The 22828-nt window shown below is 35.6% G+C and overlaps 3 protein-coding genes across 3 annotated transcripts; all 3 read left to right on the top strand.

Annotated features, from left to right (window-relative positions):
- The first annotated feature begins 4198 nt into the window (after positions 1-4198).
- On the top strand, positions 4199-5640 carry LOC131597794 (uncharacterized). The gene is made up of 3 exons (XM_058870462.1): positions 4199-4344; positions 4450-4929; positions 5148-5640. The coding sequence occupies exons 1-3, from the start codon at positions 4199-4201 to the stop codon at positions 5638-5640; spliced, it is 1119 nt and encodes a 372-aa protein (XP_058726445.1).
- Positions 5641-8110: 2470 nt separating this feature from the next.
- On the top strand, positions 8111-9568 carry LOC131597793 (uncharacterized). Its single transcript, XM_058870461.1, has one exon. The coding sequence runs from the start codon at positions 8111-8113 to the stop codon at positions 9566-9568; it is 1458 nt and encodes a 485-aa protein (XP_058726444.1).
- An 11481-nt stretch (positions 9569-21049) lies between these two features.
- On the top strand, positions 21050-21652 carry LOC131599615 (ethylene-responsive transcription factor ERF098-like). The gene has a single exon (XM_058871908.1). It carries the CDS (start codon positions 21050-21052, stop codon positions 21416-21418), a length of 369 nt encoding a protein of 122 aa, XP_058727891.1. The 3' UTR covers positions 21419-21652.
- Positions 21653-22828: the final 1176 nt, after the last annotated feature.

Genomic DNA, 22828 nt, shown 5'->3' with positions numbered 1-22828 from the left:
TGATTCATTGTTCCATTCAAAAGAGTCCTTCCTAAGTAAACTGGTGAGTGGTGCTGCCATGATGGAATATCCTTGGATGAATTTTCTATAAAACCCTGTCAAACCCAAAAAGCCTCGCAGTTGCTTGATGCTGGTGGGAGCTGGCCAATTTATCATGGCACTGATTTTGGCTGGGTCAGGCCCTATATCATCCATGGATACTATATGACCAAGATATTCAATGGAGTTTTGGGCAAAGGCGCATTTGGATTGTTTCATATAAAATTTGTCCGCAATTAAACACAGATACATTACCTCAAGGTGTTGTAAGTGGTCATCCAAAGTAGGGCTATACACCAAGATGTCGTCAAAAAATGATGACGAAACGACGTAGATACGACTCAAAAATGAGGTTCATAGTAGCCTGAAATGCAAGAGGTGCATTGCTGAGCCCAAAGGGCATTACTAAGAATTTGTAATGCCCTTGATGATACCCTGAACGGAGATCCAACTTCGGAAACCAACGGGTGCCATAGAGTTCGTCCAACAGTGCATCAATGGCTGGTATTGGAAATTAATCCTTGAAGGTGATTGCATTCAACGCCGTATGATCCATGCAAAACCTCCAAGTGCCATCCTTCTTGTGGACAAGTAATACCGAAGAAGAGAAAGCACTAGTGCTGGTTTGAATTAGGCTCGGACTAAAATGTCTTTTGCATGCATAAAATTGGACTTTGACTAAAATTCAACGCGCGATAATTCAAATAAGAAAGTTTTTTTATTATAGAAACTCATGCAGGCATGATAAGAATCATGCAAATCCTTGAATCTAACCATGGAGTTTTTATTTGCCCAAAAATTAGCTTCGGGAAACATGACTCGGATTAGGAAATGGCTTAAAACAAACAAGGACCGGAGATTTAGATCACCAAATACGAAGGTATAATAAGAACATTGCTGTATTTTCCTTCAAGCTGACCTGACATTATGTTTAATGTATGTATGTGCACCATTTCAAGATTCCCCACGAGAATATAAATTTAAGACTGTTAAATGCATTTTAATGTACCTTAACAAAACCTCAAATCACGGTCTTTGGTATACTAAAGGATGTGAATGTATTTTAGTAAGTTTCTCTTAAGTTTCTTTTAGCAAACAAGAAGAAACATAACATTTCTATTTCTACTGCCAAAGCCGAATATGTAGCCGCATGCAACTATTGTAAACAATTCATTTGGCTAAAGAAACCGTTGATTGTTATGATTTAAAACAGGGTTCTTTTCCGATTAATTGTGATAATACTAATTCAATTACTCTTACCAAGAATCCAAGTTTACATTCACAAACTAAGCATATTGATATTAGGAATCATTTTCTTAGAGATCATGTATAAAAAGATGATGTAGTTTTTTTAATACGTGGATGCTAAAAATTAGCTTGTAAATATTTTTACAAAACCATTGTCCGTAGAACCATTTCATAAAAACCATAGGGAATCAGGGATCCTTCATCCATCTTTCTTTAAATAAGCTCTCATTTTATTCTTATTTATTTCTTCATATATTTTCTTATGTACTAACATTTTCTTGTCTATCAAGTTTTGTTGTATATCAACTTTATTAATATGATATCTCTAAACTTTTATCTCTTTGTTGTTTAATTTTCTTATCTGATCAATTTAAGTCTACATGATGTTATCTGCTATGTTGCTTATCTTCTTTTTAGTATCTGCTATGTGACTAGTTTTGTTGAATTTAAAACCTCTTTAAGCACATTTTTATCTATAAGCATGTTGCTCTATTACTTTGTCATAAATATTTTAATACAAAAAATCTAAAAGTCAATTACTCAAAAATAAAAATTCATTAAAACCTTAAAAAGAGGTAGATTACAAAGTCATCTAGCAAATTACATCTAAAAGAGTGGAATTACAAATTCTTTTTGAAACGATTATAACATATTCATCCGCGAATAACAACTAGAGTCAATCTTCTAGTAGAATGTATGAATTATCCTCTCAAGTAATATATCTAGCCTCTTTTGAAATGGGTGTGGCCTCTTCTTCAAAAATGGGCTGAACCGGGATAGGTCTAATCTCTTCATAAGAAAGAAGTGTAATCCCTTGATCTATAATGGGCACGCCACTTTCTCTAGAAGGCGAAGTACTCTTTTCATCAGCCTCTTTAACCAGCTTCGCATCTCAAACGACCTAGAATAAGTTGAGCTTACTCAAGTCGAGTGTGGGGTACAAGAACCGAATCAACTTCTTTGCCTTCTCGAAGGCCTGATTAGAGTTGATGAATTTTTTCACTCATGACTCCTCCAAGTTAGCTTGTAGCGAACCCTTGGTACCAGTATTAAAATTGTTCATTTTCTTTAGAGTCCGCATATCTTATTTTATCTGTGTTAGATCCTCACACTGTTTCTAATAAATCCCCTCCTTCAGCTTTTTTTCTTCCCTTTACTTCTCCATGGAAAATTGAAATTCTTTGTGCTTCGTGTCCAAGGAAGAGGGCCTCTCATTTTTTGAATCTAATAAAGTTTTGTTAAGATATATGTTTCCCATAATCTTCCAAAGATTAGTTAATACCCCCCTTCAGCCTTCTCCACTATGTAGATGTTTGTGATTGGCTGCATTTTATGGTAAAACATAGGTCTGTGTTTAGATGTCTTGACTGATGTCATGACATGCTTGTGTAGTGTACTACAGGATATGTGTGCTTAGCTAATACAGAGTTTTACTAGATGTCATGCTGAATGTTGTGACATCAGTATCTAGTCAGAATGGGCTGTAATGTTTTCTGTTATGTTTCCTTATTTAACTCAGGCTATATTTTAGGAAACCATCTATTCAGTGCTGATTGTATAACAATAAGAGACCACGCCTATGGCCTATATTGTAGTACCCTGGAATTGTGGAAATTAGGTTAACCCTAATTTATATACTTTAGGCCCAAGGCCCAGAATCTGCCTATAAGAAGATTGCTAATCCTACTTGTAGAGGCAGAGATTTTGAAGTGAAGAATTATGTGTTTTGTGAACCGAGTTTTTACGTGTGTTTGTGTCTTAGTGTTTTCTTGTAATCCAAGCAATAGTCACTTTGATGACTGTATTGGAATAGGGTGTTTAAGTTGTAATTGGTTGTGTCACTCTAAGCTTTTAAGCACGAGTGTTGTGTCTCTTAATTGAAGCTTTTAAGAAAGACCAAGATTTGTTTGAAGTAGGTCTTCAAGTTGAATTTATTTGTGTTTGCTTGTTTGTTATCACTGCTGTGATTGAGGGGGAGTAAGTAGGAACTCAGGTCTAGAATTAGATTGAGATTGCATTGGGTAGGTCTTAAGTGAGGAGAGTAAATTGGTTATTTAACTCTGAATTAATACTACTTATAGTGGATTTCCTCCCTGGCTTGGTAGCCCCCAGAGTAGGTGTTATTGTACGCCAAACTGGGTAAACAATTCACTGTGTTCTTTACTATTTTTATCTACTTACTGCTAAAAAGTAATAATCTGTTCAGTAGTGCATGTCATAACATCCGATACAACATCGATTTTCTGTTACTAGAATTTTAAATTGGCATCAGAGCAGGCACCCTGCCTGTCTATTTCTGGGTGAGATCTAGAGACAGTAAATTCTGGTACTATGGACAATGATGGAGGATTTGGGAATAGACCACCCATTATGGATGGGTCTAACTATGACTACTAGAAACCTCGTATGGTAGCCTTCTTGTAGTCTGTGGATAGCAAGGCTTGGAGAGCTGTGAACAAAGGATGGGAACATCTTGTGAAGAAAGAGAAAAATGGAACAACTGTGTTAATACTTGAAGAAGAATGGAGAAAGGATGAGGAAGAGTTAGCTTTAGGAAACTCCAAGGCTCTAAATGCATTGTTCAATGGAATAAACAAGAATATATTAAGACTTGTGCAGCACTGTGAACTGGCCAAAGATGTTTGGGATACTCTCAAAACAACTCATGAAGGTACATCCAAGGTGAAAATGTCTAGACTTCAGATGTTAACTACTAAGTTTGAGAATCTAAGGATGAAAGAGGATGAGACCATTCATGATTTTACATGAATATTCTTAAGATTGCCAATACCTCAGGAGCCTTAGAAGAAAAATGTCTGAAGAAAAGCTGGTGAGAAAGATCCTCAGGTCACTGCCTAAGAGATTTTCTATGAAGGTTACTGCTATAGAAGAGGCTTAGGATATCAACAAAATGAAGGTAAATGAACTCATTGGTTCCCTCCAAACCTTTGAGATGGGTATGTGTGACAATGTTGAAAAGAAGAACAAGAGCATAGCTTTTGTATCTAACACTGAAGAGGACTCAGAAGAAAGCAATGGTGGAAGTGATGAGAATCTGTCAAAAGCCATAGCCATGGTTGCTAGACAATTCAACAAATTTATAAAAAGAATAGATCAGAAGTCCAGACCAAATGTCAAGAACATTGCCTCTGACAACAGTAGGACCTATGACTCTAGCAGAAGATCAAAAACTGAAGAGAAGCCCAACCAAGGCAAAGGGATTCAGTGTCATGGATATGAAGGCTATGGAAACATTAGAGTTGAATGCCCTACTTACCTCAAGAAGCAAAAGAAAGGGCTATCTGTCACATGGTCTGATGGAGATTCTGATAGTGAGTCTGAAGAGGAATATACAAAACATTTTACAGCACTAACCAGTATCTATGCATCTGATGATGATTCCAGTGAAGATGAGCTGACCTTTGATGAACTTGCAGCCTCATACAAAGAGCTGTGTGTCAGGAGTGCTGAAGTATGTAAACAAGGGGAGAAGCAAAAGAAACTCATAAAGGAATTGGAATCTAAGAAGAAAGAGCATCTTGCAACCATAGACTCTCTCAATTGTGAAATCAGCATGTTGAATTCCAAACTTGATCAGATGTCAAAATCCATCAGAATTCTGAACAATGGTACTGACTCCTTGTAAGAAATTCTGCAAGTTGGACAAAAAGTAGGTGACATGTCAAGAATATTTTAGGGTTTAAGAGGTCAAATCTTGAAGTTCACATGTCAAACCAGATGTCAAGACCAATGTTACAACATCGTGAAAAAAGGGGGTTGAACCAGTCAAAGAGAAAATTTCAAAGATGGAGATGTCATTACTGTGGGAGATTTGGACACATAAAACCTTTCTATTTCAGACTTTATGGTTATCCCAGTCTGACACTTCAGGTCAGACCTAAGCAGAATGTTCCTGTTAAGAAACAACAATGGATTGCTAAAACTATTGCCTTAATAGCCCACACTTCTATAAGAGTGTCAGCCAAAGAAGACCGGTACTTTGATAGTGGCTGCTCAAAGCACATGAATGGAATAAAGAACTTATTAGTAGATATCAAACCTCATTCCACTAGTTATGTGACCTTTGGTGATGGAGCTAAAGGAGAGATCAAAGGGGTTGGAAAACTAGAATGTCTCGGAGTTCTAAAACTGGATAATGTTCTACTTGTAAAAGGACTGGCTGCAAATCTGATCAGCATCAGTCAGCTATGTAATCAAGGATTCAATGTCAGATTCACCAAAGATGAATGTGTAGTCACAAATGGAGAAAATGAGGAAGTCATGAAGAGATTCAGATCCAAAGACAACTGCTACTTGTGGGAGCCTAAAACCTCTAGTTATTCCACTATATGATCTATGGAAAAAGAAGAAGAAGAGGTTAAATTGTGGCATCAAAAACTTGGACATCTACATCTAAGAGGGATGAAGAAGATCATATCCAAGGAAGCTGTGAGAGGAATCCCAAAGCTGTAAATTGATGAAGGAAAAGTATGTGGAGAATGTCAGGTTGGTAAACAAACTAAGATGTCACATCCAAAGATCAAACATCTTACCACTTCCAAGATTATGGAATTGTTGCATATGGATTTGATGAGACCAATGCAGGTAGAGAGTCTTGGTGGGAAGAAGTATGCCTATGTGGTAGTTAATGATTACTCTAGATACACCTGGATAAGCTTTATCAGAGAAAAATCAGATGTGTTTGAGGTGTTCAAAGACCTATGTACAAGACTTCAAAGAGAAAAGGAATTTGAGAATGCCAAATTTGCTGAATTCTGCTCTTCTGAAGGAATCAGTCATGAATTTTCCTCACATATCACTCCTCATAAAAATGGAGTAGTGGAAAGGAAAAACAGAACTATTCAAGAATCTGCTAGAGCTATGATCCATGCAATGAGGCTACCTATGTACTTTTGGGCTAAAGCAATGAATACAGCTTGCTATGTTCATAACAGAGTCACATTGAGGAAAGGAACTTCTTCCACACTATATGAAATATAGAAAGGAAAGAAACCTATTGTGAAGTAATTTCATGTATTTGGAAGCAAGTGCTATATCTTGATTGACCGTGAGCAAAGAAGGAAAATGGACCCCAAAAGTGATGAAGGTATATTCCTGGGATACTCCACAAACAACAGAGCATATAGAGTATTCAACTCCAGAACACAAGTCTTGATGGAATCCATCAATGTTATTATTGATGACCAACATGAAGACTTCAATGTCACAGAGTATGTTGGATAGGATGTCAGATAGGATGGTTAAACACTTTGTCAATCAGATGCAAACTGAGTTTGAGATGAGTATGGTTGGAGAATGCAAGTTAAACAAATGGAAGACTCCATCTTCCTCTCTCAAAGCAAATATGCCAAGAATATTGTCAAAAAGTTTGGAATGGATAATTCTATTCACAAAACAACACCTGAACCTACTCATTTAAAGTTATCTAAAGACGAAGGTGGCACTAGTGTTGACTAGAGTCTGTATAGGATCATGATTGGAAGTCTACTATGTCTAACAGCTAGTAGACCAGATATTGCTTTTGTAGTTGGAGTATGTGCTAGATATCAAGCAGAACCTAAAGTAAGTCACATAAATTAGGTCAAGAGGATTCTCAAATATGTGAATGGAACTTGTGATTATGGTATATTGTATTCTCATGGGTGTGAACCTATCCTATTTGGGTATTATGATGCTGATTGGGATGGAAGTGCTGATGATAGAAAAGCACATCTGGAGGATGTTTCTTCTTGGGAAACAATCTCATATCATGGTTCAGCAAGAAGCAAAATTATGTCTCTTTATCTACTACTGAAGCTGAGTACATAGCAGCTGGTAGCAGCTGTTCCCAACTAGTTTGGATGAAGCAAATGTTGACTGAATACAATGTCACACAGAGTGTCATGACATTGTATTATGACAATCTCAGTGCCATCAACATATCTAACAATCCTATTCAGCATAGCAGAACCAAACATATTGATATAAGACATAATTTCATAAGAGAGCTTGTAGAAGACAAAGTGATTAGCTTAAAGCATGCATCCACTGAATTACAACTAGCAGACATTTTCACAAAAGGCTCTGGATGCTACTCAATTTGAGAACTTGAGGGGCAAGTTAGGAATATGTATCTATGAGGAATTACAACAATTTAAGGTGTTGGGGAATAATGTTTTGGACGATTTAAATAAATAATTTGTAACGTGGCTACTGATTGGACAAACTCTTAAGTTCCCTCTTATTTCTCAATTCTTTCAATCTCAACTCCACGATCACTCTCTACCAAGAACCTCCATCACTCTCTGAACTGTTTCATCTCCCTCACTCTTATCAACATCCAACGAACAAAGTTTCATACCTTCTCAAAGATTCTGAAAATGTCTCAACCTTCAGAACCTTCTTCTCCCCAGAAGACGTTCCCCATCTCCGCTCCTGAATCAAGTCCAAGAAATGAACCTTCAACCCTAATCAGGTTCTTGCTTTTGCTCCCTAAAGAATGGGGACTACTGAAGATCTTGCTGTGAAGAAGGCTCACACCCCACATGCAAGAAGAGCTAAAGAGAATGTTCGTGGTAAGGGAACTAACCCTTCATCTTCTACACCACATGAAGAGTTGACTAAGAAAGGATCTGAGTATGTTCACAATGTGATTGCAAAGATTGTTACTAGGATCTTGGATGAACAACATCGGGTTCCTAGAATAACCGTTCCTTCGCAATCTGTGATTTCTAAAACCCCCTAGAACCCTGAACTCAATGAAGATACCATAGGGAAGACTGTTGATGATGATGATGTCCACACAGCTGGTGGTGATGCCCACATGGCTGATGATGATGTACACATTCCCAATGATGATGTACAAATGGCTGAGGAGGAAGAGGATGATGTTGGAGTTCAAAAGAATAATGATAATGCTGTTGTTACTCCAGATGTCATTGACAACAATGAAGATGGACCAGATGCTGATGCAGGTATAAATGTTGTCAATCTTGATGATTTGTCTGATAGTGATTTTGTGGCTAATGTGAACCCTAGCATAACAAAAAGCCTCATGACAAGAAGAGGGAAGAAGGTTGTTGATCAAAGTCCTCCCAAGAGGAAAGTTGTCCTTAAAAGCACCTCTGGCCCTATCAAGAGGAAAGTTCCAAAGAGTACCTCAACTGGACCCATCAGAAGTAAAGCTGTGTCCCAAAGTACCCCCACTGGACCTGCTAAGAGTAAGGTTGTGCCTAAGAGCACCTCTGTTGGCCCTACCAAATCCTGGAGCAAGGTTGTTCCCAAGAAAAGGAATGCTCAAGTTATTGCAGAATCAGATTATGATGTTGCTATGGATGTTCAAGACACTCCATTGAAGAAGAAACCAACCACTGGCAAGCTTGCTGCTACTGTTCCCGAGGTGACTATTGATAATGTCTCTTTTCACTATCCTTCTAGTGTCAACAGGTGGAAGTATGTGTACCAGAAGAGGCTGGCCTTGGAGAGGGAGTTGGCTCAGAATGCCCTTGAGTGTAAGGAGATCATGGACCTGATTAATGAAGCAGGGTTAATGAAGACTGTAACTCATTTCTCTAAGTGTTATGAGATTCTAGTGAAGGAGTTTATTGTGAATCTATCAGAAGACTGTGCTGATAGAAAGTCAAAAGATTTTAGGAAAGTGTATGTGTACGGAAAGTGTGTCACATTCTCCTCAACTGTTATAAACAACTATCTGGGAAAATCTGATGAAACTCAACCTGAGTTGGAGGTGTCTGACAACAAAGTATGTGAGGTCATCACTGCTAAGCAGGTGAAAAGCTGGCCCCTAAAGGGAAAACTTTCTGCAAGCAAGCTCAGCATAAAGTATGCCATGCTACACAAGATTGGAGCTGTTAACTGGGTGCCCACAAACCACAAGTTAACTGTTGCCACTGTCCTGGGAAAGTTTATATATGTAGTTGGAACCAAGATAAGGTTTGAATATGGTACTTACATCTTTGATCAGACTATGAAGCATGCAGGCAGTTTTAGTGTGAAAGGTCCTATTGCCTTCCCATCGATTATATCAGGTATCATTTTGAATCAGTACCCTAACATTTTAAATGAAAATGACTCTGTCTGCAAGAGAGAAAGTACCATGTCCTTCAACTACAAGCTGTTTCAAGGAACCCATGTTCTAGACATGGTCATGACTTCTGCTGAGACATCCAAGGAAACCTCAAAGACAAGCAAAGCTGAAGTAATAGCAATGCTCAGAGAAATTGATGATGATAGCTCAAATGGCTATGAGTCTGATGACTAGAGTATCTCTGGTTTTTTAATGGTGATTTTTAATACTTTTGTTGAATCTTGACCTAGTCTGTACTTAATATGGATATCTAGTTGCTTTGACAACTTTTATGGCAAAAAAGGGGGAGTGAAATGTCACCCCAGAACAGGAGAACAACTTTTCCTGATTAAGTTGTATGGATATCTAGCTATTTCTGAAGTTCTGAAGTTCCATCTGATGTGATAGTGTAGCTAATGATGTGTAGTGTAGTTGTGTCTTATGATTGGTAGATGTGTGGTAGTGTATTAGCTATCCTGCATGATGAAGTTGTTTGATGTTCCTTTTTGCTGCATGTGATCTCTAATATGGTGACAGGTTGTTTTAGCAAAAAATTTGCCAAAGGGGGAGTTTGTAGATGTTTGTGATTGGCTGCATTTTATGGTAAAACATAGGTATGTGTTTAGATGTCTTGATGGATGTCATGACATGCTTGTGTTGTGTATTGCAGTATTTGTGTGCTTAGCTAATACAGAGTTTTACTGGATGTCATGCTGAATGTTTTGGCATCAGTATTTGGTCAGAATGGGCTGTTATGTTTTATGTTATGTTTCCTTATTTAACTCAAGCTATATTTTAGGAAACCATCTATTCAGTGCCGATTGTAAAACAATAAGAGACCACGCCTATGGCCTATATTGTAACACCCTGAAACTGTGGAAATTAGGTTAACTCTAATTTATATAATTTAGGCCCAAGGCCCATAATATGCCTATAAGAAGATTGCTAATCATACTTGCAGAGGCAGAGATTTTGAAGTGAAGAATTCTGTGTTTTGTGAACCGAGTTTTTACGTGTGTTTGTGTCTTAGTATTTTCTTGTAATCCAAGCAATAGTCACTTTGATGACTGTGTTGGAATAGGGTGTTTAAGTTGTAATGGGTTGTGTCACTCTAAGCTTTTAAGCATGAGTGTTGTGTCTCTTGATTGAAGATTTTAAGCAAGATCAAGATTTGTTTGAAGTAGGTCTTCAAGTTGAATTTATTTGTGTTTGCTTGTTTGTTATCACTGCTGTGATTGAGGGGGAGTGAGTAGGAACTCAGGTCTAGAATTAGATTGAGATTGCATTGGGTAGGTCTGTTGAAGCAGGCATAGCGGCAAGTAACAAAATTTTTGGAAATATTTATCTGGGATTTAACGTGTCCACAGAAATGGTGAGAATGCCATTCAACAGTTTCTACGATTTCGAAATTGGGTTTGAATGACAAAAGTATAAGAACGGAAAGTAAAATATATGAACAGAAAATAATTCATTCTTCGGGAAGATAAGACTTATCAAGCTTTGCATATGATCTACTTCTGACAAACTTAAACTTGTCGACCAGTTATACTCAACCCACGATATTGGTCTATGTTATCACGTATCTCTCACATAAGTGTTCATTTCTGAAGCACCTACGAGACAATTCACAACTAAGGTTATCTCTAACGCAAATTCGCGAGAACATCGGTATTCTCGCGTCGACGATCTCTCGCGCGCCGCTCAAACACGAAAGCATTAAGTACAGATACCCACAATGATTGTTAGTTTTAAATATATCTCTAGAGTTCAAAAACTAACAGATAATCATCCTAGATAAGGATTCAAGAAGTTTATCTCTAAAGCAACCCAAATCCCAAGCATAAAGCAAAAGTCTAAGACAACAATCAACACAGATTTATAAAGCAAGTTTTATATAACGCCATGGGCGACAAATATACACGAGTTCAAAGTAAATATATACACAAAACCCAACTATAAGAGAAAACACAAAGATGAAGAGAAATGAACTGAAAATCTCCCGGTTTGTCAGCTCCGATCGATGATCAATCCACCTCCAATCATCCAAATGCAAGCTCTATAGTTGTTTTCTAACATAATCTACCCTAAGAATGAAGGTTTAATGAGATGGGAAAAAATACCCCAAAACATAACCTAAAAAAATGTGATTTCCCCCCTTTTAGCGAGCTGCTATATCAGGAAATCTCGCTTAGCAAGCTTGATCTCGCTAAGCGGGTAGCAGAAAAAACCAAATTTTGTTTTCGCCATAGCTTGAGAAGCGTAACTCCAAATTGCGCCCGGTTCAAAGCGTTGGAAAGCTTTTTCAATGCTCTATCTAACAATTACTAAATGACAACAGAATTGATGATTTTTATCATCCTTATTTTGAGCCTATTCTTTGATGAATTGGTAAAATTTGCTTTCTTGAAGCTTAGCCTTTGGTCTTTATTATTCAATGCTCCAAATATCCATTAATACCTATAAAAAGAATGGAAAACTATTAATTGGTATAAAAACGAATAAAAAACACAAGTATGCACATATTTACACAAAAGTTAGGATTTTATTACAAAAACCATAAGAATAGAATCGATAAGTGCCACAAATATATACTCAAAATATCGACATTTTGGCACTTATCAAATTCTCCCCAACTTAAAACTTTGTTTGTCCTCAAACAATGTCAAATAAATCAAAGAATAAAAAATAATAAACCAAAGAATTGTGAATCAACAAGTTTTGAAAATCAAAAACAAATGTATGACTCAATACAAAAACGTATAAATAAAATAAATACTTACCACTATCCTACAACGATAACATGTAAACGAAACGAATCCTAAGTACAAAAATCATGCAAAACATTCTAAAACAATACATGCTCACATCATGAATCACGCCTAGGAAAAATTCATCAATGGATGAAGAACATACAAAGGTGAAGGACTTTTAACACTCACCCAACAATCTTGCAAACAAAAGATTAAATTATGCATTCATCTAAAAATCACATTGAAATTACAAAAGCAAGAATCACAAGGGCTTTTCAAGGTTGTAATGTGACTTGGTTAACAAACAAGGGATAAGTCCTAAGGCTAATCGAAACAAAAACATTCCTAAACCTAAGTGAGTGATCAATCCAACAAAGATTCAAACAACAAAATTCTGATTAAACTTCTTCCTTAACCACAAGTTTCTCAAACCAATACATACTACTTATTAGCACAATTATTCGCTTCTCTTTTCTTTTTGTTTTTCAAAACTTTTTCACTTTTTTTCTTTCTTTTTCTTTTCTTTTCACTTTTTTTCTTTTTCTTTCTTTTCAACCTCATAGCAACAACCACGTAAGGAGCAACCATTTCTCTCCCTAACTTGAATTCAACCACATCATCATGTGAATACTCCCTACTTTCTAAGGCAAGGTAAAAATTCATACAAAAAATCATGGTTGAGAGTTTAAGGAAACAAAGAATCAATCATCCATGCAAAAATGACAACTAAACACTCAAAGATAAGCATTTAGCAAAAACAACATGGACATTGACAAAAAGGCTCAAAAGGGTTAACAAATGATCACACACTCAAAAGGTGAATTTAACTATTTGGTTATGGTGGTTGTGCTCAAAATGAAACAAAATGCCTCGATCCTTTTCATGCTTTCATAAAATCAACATAAACAAAAAATTAAGCATAACAAAATCCAGTTAAAACAAAGATTGTTGCCTCCAGCATATATGAACAATGGAAAGCTTCCTCACATTTATGGTTTGGGAACTAAAGTGATTCAATCAACAAGCAAGTAATGCAAAAGAATGAATGGCGTGATAATTGTACAAATGAAAAGTTTCCTAAACATGTTATGCTATAGAAAACGATAAATGAGTACCTTGAATGATACAACTTCAAAAACAATATCCTACCATACATCCGCAAGTTGAAACACTCAAGCTTTGGAAAATCATCTAAAATATCTTCGAGTCACCGAACAAAATTTGAGTACAAACAACCAATAAAGGAATTAGAAAAACAAAACAAAAATATACTACTATTTAGCCTTGGTGAGAGTGGGAAACAGAATGGAAACAAGTGGAATTGGAACCCTGGTGGTACAAAGGAAGAAAACAAAATTTTGCTGTGATCGGTGAGCGGAGCTGAGCTCGCTAAGCGATGACAGTAAAATTCAAAAAAACCAGAACAGAATTAGGTGTTCCATCCCTCTCCACTTCACCTAAATAACTCTTAAACATAAAAATAAACAAAATTTAACAACCGTTGTGATGCCTCCCAACAAGCGCTTGTTTTACGTCGTTAGCTAGACACCTTTATTGTTTTGGTGTTTGGAAAGTAGCTTCCTCCCGTTATGCCATGGTGACGTCTCACCGCACAAGCCTAAAGAAAGTGTCCTAACCAACCACTCAACATACGTTACGGGTACAAATATATACAACAATTATACGGACATAAAGAAAACACAAGTATAAAAATATGTACACAAACAACACATATATACAAGTATGAACACATACACTTATTATTATACAAAAAGAGAAAAGTTGGTGAATGGTGGATACGCAAGTTGAAAAGTGAAGATTTGTAATTAAAGAGCTAATCCGAGTTTAACTTGTTTCACTAAAATTCACCAAACAAAAGTATAATTATATGTGATTATAGACAAGTAAACTATATGGTGAACATAGACAAGTAAATATATAAAGTGAAAACATACAAGTAAACATATACAATATATACTCTATATACAAAACTCAAAACCATGGAAACTATTGCAATGCAATTCTAACAACCATCCCCGGCAACGACGCCATTTTGTTGAAGCAGGCATAGCGGCAAGTAACAAAAGTTTTGTAAATATTTATCCGGGATTTATCGTGTCCACAGAGATGGTGAGAATTCCATTCAACAGTTTCTACGATTTCGAAATTGGGTTTGAATGACAAAAGTATAAGAACGGAAAAGTAAAATATATGAACAGAAAAGAATTCATTCTTCGGAAAGATAAGACTTATCAAGCTTTGCATATGATCTACTTCTGACAAACTTAAACTTGTCGACCAGTTATACTCAACCAACGATATCCGTCTATGTTATCACGTATCTCTCACATAAGTGTTCATCTCTGATGCACCTACGAGACAATTCACAACTAAGGTTATCTCTAATGCAAAGTCGCAAGAACATCGGTATTCTCGCGTCGACGATCTCTCGCGCGCCGCTCAAACACGAAAGCTTTAAGTACAGATACCCACAGTGATTGTTAGCTCTAAATATATCTCTAGAGCTCAGAAACTAACAGATAATCATCCTAGATAAGGATTCAAGAAGTTTATCTCTAAAGCAACCCAAATCCCAAGCACAAAAACCAAATTTTGTTTTCGCCATAACTTGAGAACCGTAACTCCAAATTGTGCCCAGTTCGAAGCGTTGGAAAGCTTTTTCAATGCTCTATCTAACAATAAATAAATGACAACAGAATTGATGGTTTTTATCATCCTTATTTTGAGCCTTATTCTTTGATGAATTGGTAAAATTTGCATTCTTGAAGCTTAGCCTTTGGTCTTTATTACTCAATGCTCCAAATATTCAAGAATACCTACAAAATGAATGGAAAACTATTAGTTGGTATAAAAATGAATCAAAAACACAAGTATGCACATATTTACACAAAAGTTAGGATTTTATTACAAAAACCATAAGAATAGAATTGAAAAGTGCCACAAATATATACTCAAAATATCGGCATTTTGGCACTTATCAAGGTCTTAAGTGAGGAGAGTAAACTGGTTGATTAGCTCTGAATTAATACTACTTATAGTGGATTTCCTCCCTGGCTCGGTAGCCCCCAGAGTTAGTGTTATTGTACACCGAACTGGGTAAACAATTCCCTGTGTTCTTTACTGTTTTTATCTACATACTGCTAAAAAGTAATAATCTGTTCAGTAGTGGATGTCATAACATCTGATACGACATTGATTGTCTGTTACTAAAATTTTCACACTATATCATTTTTCTCGAACATAGTTCTCCTTAGAAGGGCGCTAATAATATGTAAGTCTCCACCATTTGAAATTATTGCTTCACACCCTTTTTCCTCGCCTTCTACAGGTCATATGGAATGTCAAGATGGTCATATATAAAGTTGTTGTTGAAACCCTTATCGCATAAGGAACACACTTATTGACTTTCGGAAGGCACCAAATAATATGCTCATTGATGAAGGCCTGTCACACCTTGGTCTACAAGCATCTCAAATAAATATGATATTTTTCTAAGTCAAATGTGTGCCTATTTGCCTAGAAATATCAAATTTTAGCGAGCGGGGCAGGCTTTCCTATGGAAATTGGTACCACATGAATGACCTTGGTCTCTCCCACTGGCCTCTTCTTATTAGAAGTAGAATTCAATAGGCCATATAGATCTCTCTTTTAATTATTAACCCCTAGATCACCTCTCAAGGCCCTCATCTTTGCCAACAAAACAAAGGAGCCATTATTTATGCACAAAAAGCAAGAGGTTAGAGAAAAAAACAAAACAAATAAATAAATGTGGGCACGAACAAATAAAGCATACTTTTGGAAATAATCTCTGGGAGCCTGCTCGCCTCTTCATACTCCATTAATTCCAAAACATTAACAATGTAGAATTGTCCTAAAATGTCGATGTCATCCTTTGCTGCCTTGCTAAGTTGATCATAATCAAAGCATAATATCAAAACAGTCTCACTTGCCTAATACTGAGGAAATCGGTGGGCTTATGTGTCCTCAAATATAACCATAAAGATATCTGAACCGACCCACACTAAAGCAAACTTGTCTTTCTAGCTTTTGTAATTTGACAAGTATAAAGTAAGTAGCCCCCTATTGGAAAGGGTTTCTATTGAAAATCAACTACCCCTGTCAACCTCTTTCGTACCATAAAATGAAAATAAAATATCTACAGTGGACCCACATAGCATTTCAAATCCCCTAATGGAAGTTAGTTATTCATGTAGAGTTATGAGGGGCGGAGTTATTTCTATTTAGAACGTCATCCTCAGAGACACTAAAGAGATTTCCCACCCACATGTAAATTATAACGCATCTATACATATAGAATTACTCATCCCCCTCTCTTGAGTATTCCTTACACATGCTTTGTTGCTCTCGACACATAGTTCTATCAAACTTCTGTCTTCCCTTTCTGTATTCAATATGTATAAATCTGCTAAAATGGTTTCAACCTAACCTCACTATTAAACAAAGATTAATGTTCTTGACATCACCACTGAAACGAGTAATGCTTGTAGTTGAAGTCATCGTTTGTAGTCAAATTGATATTGGGTAAGAAGACACCAAAACAATGTCATTATCACTACTCTTGCCTCTATTATAAATATGATTAGAACTATTTCATAATTTCCAAATATTTATGTCAACGAATCTCCAATTTACCTCGTTGTCTTCTTGCTTCTAACTCTTAACGCAATGATGTCATGACTCATACATCTTCCCATGTGTTTTAGGTTCAACTACACTACCGCTAGCGTTACAAGCCATAGTGAATACGACTTTCTAAGCAAAAAATTGAAAGATACATAAAGGTAGGAAGAGAAATATACTTGTGGTAAAGCTTCGTCAAAAGGTGAAGAAAAACAAGTTCGTAGAAGCGGGCAAAATAAAAAGTGAAATAACTACTATGTGAAACGATTAATGGAAAAAGTTGAAATGAAAATGGAAAAAAGTTATTTACAGGGAAACAACTCCCCTCTAGCTTGAGTAGCTGTCAGTATCATATAGTCATCATTAGTGTGAAAGAGTATAAATGACTTTGCTCGCAAACAAATAAGCCAGTAGACGACCTAAATTAACTAGTCATTTCTGAGACATTTTTTATCATTCCCATCATTAATGTTACAATTAGTATTCTATTTAGATCCATTGATCAGGAAATCAATTGTCTGAGTTATTTGGACGACCACAGTCAAATTAAATTTTAAAACTATTTGTGACATCATCGTTCATTATGTCCTAAATTACTTCATCCTTTGCGGGTTTCGTGGTTAATAGGACTATGGTTTGTCTTGTTTTCACCCTCAACCATTTTTCCCATTCCATGCCTCGTGCTTGAGGGACTCTGGACTGTTTTATGCCGTCCTCAAACACTTGGCGCTTTATAGATCTAGTGTTTAGGGAATTAGGGAATTGTGAACTATTTTATTTTCCTTAAACCACTTCGTCCATGCAAGCTTCGTACTCGAGGGACCATGAACAATCATGTTTTTCTTAAACCACTTTGCTCTTATAAACCTCGTGTTTGAGGGACTGTGAACCGTCATGTTTTCCTTAAACCACCTTGCTCGTATAGGCCTCGTATTTGAGGGAGTTTGAACTGTCATGTCTTTCTTAAATCACTTTGCTCTTATAATTCTCGCGCTTGAGGAACTGTGAACCGTCATGTTATAATCCAAGTCCATTTTGATATCATTGTTTCGCCCTACGAGTGATCCATCTTATAAAAAGAATGGGCAAATCCGCCGAGCGACATGACTAAGATGACTCACCAAGCACTTTCCCTCACAAGTGGGACCACTATATATAAAGCGGTCAATCTCAAATCTCTAATTGGCTAAACCATATCATCTATATGGAAGGAGTAACTCATCTATCATGTTGTACTAAAACAAACTTCAAACTATGTGTGGGTGAATACATAGACAAAAAGATCGGTGTTCCTTAAAGATGAACTGACTCTACATACTCACATTCAAAGAATGATGTAAATGCATCACTCATTCACATGTCATAAATCGTAAAAGATTTCTAACTTCGTAAACAAAATCTCTACTGTTATACTCAATCTAAGTACAAAACTTCTTCATTAATTTTGTGTATAATATGTTATCGTTTAAATATTCTGAACTGAAGTCTTTTTCCTTTAACAATAAAATATTGTACAGCAAATGACAAGATAACAATAAAATGATGTAAGGTTTACGTAATATCTAGCATGTGTATCAATTAATTAACTAATTAATTAATTAATTAATATATATCTCTTAATGAAATTACAGAACAGACGCCGCAATTGAAAACTCTAGAAGTAAGCCATATAAGATTTCAGATCAACCTGGACTAGAAAAATATAGTATTTTCTGTTCATGATTGTATGGTCCAAGTGCTAAGTTTTATCCTGTTGGAATCAAATTCAGCAACCATATTCATCCTTTACCTTTATTAAAAGGACTTGGGTTGGGTCAGTGTTATTAAAATTTGACTGGTCATGAACTCGACTAAATACTATATTATTTTTTATTTAATAGATTAATGATCATTTTAATTTTTATAATTGAAAATAAAATGTCACATATTGGAATTTCCATCCGTACAAGTACAACACAAAGTTTTCATATATTTTTTAATTTTTATATATTATCGATAATAAAAAAGATTAATACAAATATTATTTTTATACAACTATTAATAATACTTTTAATCATATTTGTTATCTTAGATAGTAGAGTGATTTTGTTGAACTCGGTTATTTTTTTTGAATTTGATCATGGTGTTCTTTATATCTTATCTGAAGATCACAGTGTCTGTTTGGAAGAAGTTAGTTGGTTTGCAAAGGTGGTTTCTCTAGGTAACTATAAAGGAGGTATGAAGGTTGTTTGGGTTAATATGAATGATGTAATTAAAGTCAAAAGGGCAGGAGGTGTAGGATAAAGGATCTTAGACTAATTAATCTAGCGCTGCTTAATAAGTTGAGGTGGAGAATTCTTCATGATTCACGCTCACTTTGGAGAGATATTTGTAAGGCTAGGTACGAGTCTCAAGGTTTTGGTTCCCGTTCGAGATGCAAAAGAGGGGGCTTTTGGAAGGTTTCGCACTAGTGTAGAGTTGTTTTTCTTCTTGAATTTTCATTGTATCATGTGTCTGACTAGTTTTCCACCTCCTATGCAAAGAAGGTTGAGGATGGTATGAAGACTAGGTTCTGGCATGATGTTTGGGATAGTACTAGTCATTTGTGCATTTCTTTTGAGAGGCTCTTCCTAATCTTGGAGCAGAAGATACATTTGGTGGCTACTTTGGGTGTTTGGGATGATCTTTTCGAGTCTGGGGGATGATCTATTTGAGGCTTTTCTTCCTCTTATCACATGTATAGTTAGACGTGATACCGGTGGATTCTTGTGTTTGAAACCCGGACTCGACTAAGAGGTTTTTAGTTGGTTCTACTTATGGAAGCCTTATGGCTCTAGTAGGGGTCAAAGAAGATATGTTTGAGAGGGTGGTGAAGGGATTGTCTAAGGTTTGGAAGAGTTGGACGCCATCTAAAGTTGTGGTGTAGTCTTGGCAGCTGATTCAAAATAATTTGTCAATTAGGCATAATCTTCTTAGGCGTCAAATAGTGTTAGGTCCTAGTGTAGGCGGAATGTGTTGTGTATGTTGGGCATGTAGAGACGGAAGATCATTTCTTTGTTTTGTGTGTGGTAACTTTTGCCATTTGATATAGGTTTTTTTAATGGGTAGGGTGACAAGGGGCTTTGCTTTGCTTGATCTTTGGGCCTAACTTCGATCTGACATTCTGTTGTATGGACTTTTTGGAAATTGCAAAACAAAGTTATTTTTTGGAGGGAAAGTTGAACGATTAATTATTGGATATCTACGATAAATAGCTTGGTGTGGAAGTGAATTCAAGCTCATGCTTTAGGTTTCTTCATTTCCCTGGTTGACTTAAAGAGAGATTCACTCAAGTAGTTAGGCATTTAGAACTGTGCTGAGATGTCTATCTCCTTCTTATTTTCTCTCTCTGAAGGTTTGCGGGCCAAGAGATTCAGGATAGTCTTGACAGCGTCTTGGGTCGAATTGTCTTTTTCTGATGAGGTGATTATAGTGTTTTCTTGATTTTTTGTTTGGATTCTTCTATAGATTCTAGTTAGGGTTATATTGTTATTCCAAAGTACTTCTAGTGCTCTTAGCTTTATTTATATTATCTTTAACTATTTATTCTTTTATTTTTAGTATATGGCTACTATTAAAAAAAATACTTTAAACATCTTGTATTAATTTAAATAATTTAAAAAAATGTTAAAAAATTTCAATTTAAGTTGTTATATATTTTAAAACTATTGACAGGCTATAACCAAATGAGTGTAATTTTCTCCGTTTAAAACCTTCCAGTTACGTCATACTTACGTTAGATTCTGCCATATAATTTTTAAGAAACCTACCTATATTTACAAAATGTAAAACTTATTTTTAAAATATCAAATAATGTGATCAAACTCTAGTCTACATCACATTGATTTGAATCATTAATATCTTAATCAAACCATCCCAATAATTCGCAGGGAATTCGAATTTGGTTGCGCAATCCCATAGTAATATAGTATAATATAATATAATATCAATGTAATAATTGATACACGCATTAAAGTTTCCTCCACCTCATATGCACCTAAAAACAAAAACAAAACAAATCAATTTTTCCTGTCCACATATTTCAATTCTAGTTAATTCAAAAACATATAAGCCTATAAACAATCCTACTACAATCAAATTTATACACCTCCATTATTCAAGTCAATACATGCATCCATCTGTTCAAAACAACAAAACATGACACACTTTCAAGACACTGTCTACCTATATATAACAAATGTTACAAGTTATAACAATAAAAAGTGCAAGTTAACCAAAGAGGAAAATGGAAGAGGAACATAAAGGAGGTGAAGAAGTAAAATACAGGGGTGTAAGAAGAAGGCCATGGGGAAAATATGGGGCAGAGATTAGAGATCCTACAAAAGCAACTGGAAGACAATGGTTAGGAACATTTGACACAGCTGAGGAAGCTGCTAGAGCTTATGATTGTGCTGCCATTCGTTTGAGAGGTGCTCTTGCCATTCTCAATTTTCCTGATGAATTCTATCTTCATCTTTCCTCTTTATCGCGGTCGTCGTCATCGTCGTCTGCCAGTTGTTGTAGAGAGCAAAAGGAAGTAATTGAGTTTGAGTATTTGGATAACAAGGTGTTGGAAGATCTTCTTGGATCATCTAATGAAGATAATGATGATTAACATTGTTCTAGAGTCTTTTTCAATTGACATGATTTTACAAATAATGGTTAATTTGTTAGAGAATGTGTTAGCAACAATGTCTGGACTCATAATTAGACTACATTTTTCGGAGGCAAAATTTATATACTCTTCAAAATTGTTTTCAGTGTTCAGGACGAATTCTTGAAATATCTTAGTCTGAGTTTTCTCTTTAATTCTTTAGGAGTATTTCAAATATTTACAATTTATTAACATTATGAGATTATAAAATTGAGGAAAGATGATAATAAATCTATAAGCATTGGTTCCATATTTCAAGACTGTAAAGTGGACTACCATATAATACCAAAACTTTATTATAGTTAAATCGTAATTAAATAAAATTTGATCATTATTAATTTATAGTTAAAAATATTGAATGAAGACCCATTTTGATAGATATTTAGATCACATCCTATGCCTTTACCACTATGCCAACATACACTTGTGTCAAATAATTCGCATGATTTATAGTAATATTAAACAATTCTAAATTTAAAATATAAAATATAAAATTTGTAACCATGAGGTCTCAAACTCAAGTCCCTTCAAATTTAATGATAGTCACTTCATTGTAAATATGAAAAGTGATCTAAAAGCGAATGAATCAGTTAGATTAATCCGTATTAGTGAATTTTTCTCGATTATGAATGTTAGCAATGTTGTTCTAATTTTTCCGAAATTGTTATAATAGTTTCAAAAAAATCAAAACATTGTTAACATTCATTATCGAGAAAAATTCACTAATATCAATTAATCTAATTCATGCAACCCTTCTTAGATTATTTTTCATATTTACAATAAAGTGACTGCTATTTAATTTGAAGAGACTTGGGTTTGAGACCCCGTAGGTATCAAAATTTATATTTTTTGTTTTAAATTCAGAATTGTTTAATATTACTATAAATAATGTCAATTATTTGTCATCAATGTATGTTGACATAGTGGTAAAGACATAGGATGTGACCTAAATGTCTTGAGTTCGATTCCTCATTACAAGAAAAGTTGGATCTATAATCACGTCACTATAAGGTTTTAATATTAAAAAGTAGTCTGACAAAGGGGGGAATTTCAAATTTTCATAGTTTTTTGTTGCGGCGTGTATTTCACGTCGCAAAGTTGTTTAGAATACCACGTCAACAGTTTGACTGACACATTAATTACTGTGTGGGTGCTGCGACGTGATTTTCACTTCGCAACCTAGACACGTGAAAATCACGTCGCTAAAATTGATATACCCTTTCGCGTGTTGCTCCTCTTTCCAGAACCCCCTTTCTGCGTTTTTCTCTCTTCTTCCTCTTCCCCCAAACCCTCTTCCTCTCTTCTTCCACTTCCTCCATAATCCACCATTTTCAATCCTATACTTTTGTTACAATCCCCCATTTTCAGGTA

This window comes from Vicia villosa, linkage group LG4 (genome assembly GCF_029867415.1).
Source record: "Vicia villosa cultivar HV-30 ecotype Madison, WI linkage group LG4, Vvil1.0, whole genome shotgun sequence".
NCBI lineage: Eukaryota > Viridiplantae > Streptophyta > Magnoliopsida > Fabales > Fabaceae > Vicia > Vicia villosa.
The sequence above is the reverse complement of the archived record's forward strand: the minus strand, read 5'-3'. Positions and strand labels throughout refer to the sequence as shown.

Excerpts from the sequence above, each read along its gene's own strand:
- LOC131597794 (XM_058870462.1), top strand. The coding sequence starts at position 4,199 with ATGAAGGTAAATGAACTCATTGGTTCCCTCCAAACCTTTGAGATGGGT. Across the intron at positions 4,345-4,449 it reads GGTGGAAGTGATGAGAATCT|GACCTATGACTCTAGCAGAA; the intron begins GTCAAAAGCCAT and ends TGACAACAGTAG. Across the intron at positions 4,930-5,147 it reads AACAATGGTACTGACTCCTT|ACTTTATGGTTATCCCAGTC; the intron begins GTAAGAAATTCT and ends TTTCTATTTCAG.
- LOC131597793 (XM_058870461.1), top strand. The coding sequence starts at position 8,111 with ATGGCTGATGATGATGTACACATTCCCAATGATGATGTACAAATGGCT.
- LOC131599615 (XM_058871908.1), top strand. The coding sequence starts at position 21,050 with ATGGAAGAGGAACATAAAGGAGGTGAAGAAGTAAAATACAGGGGTGTA.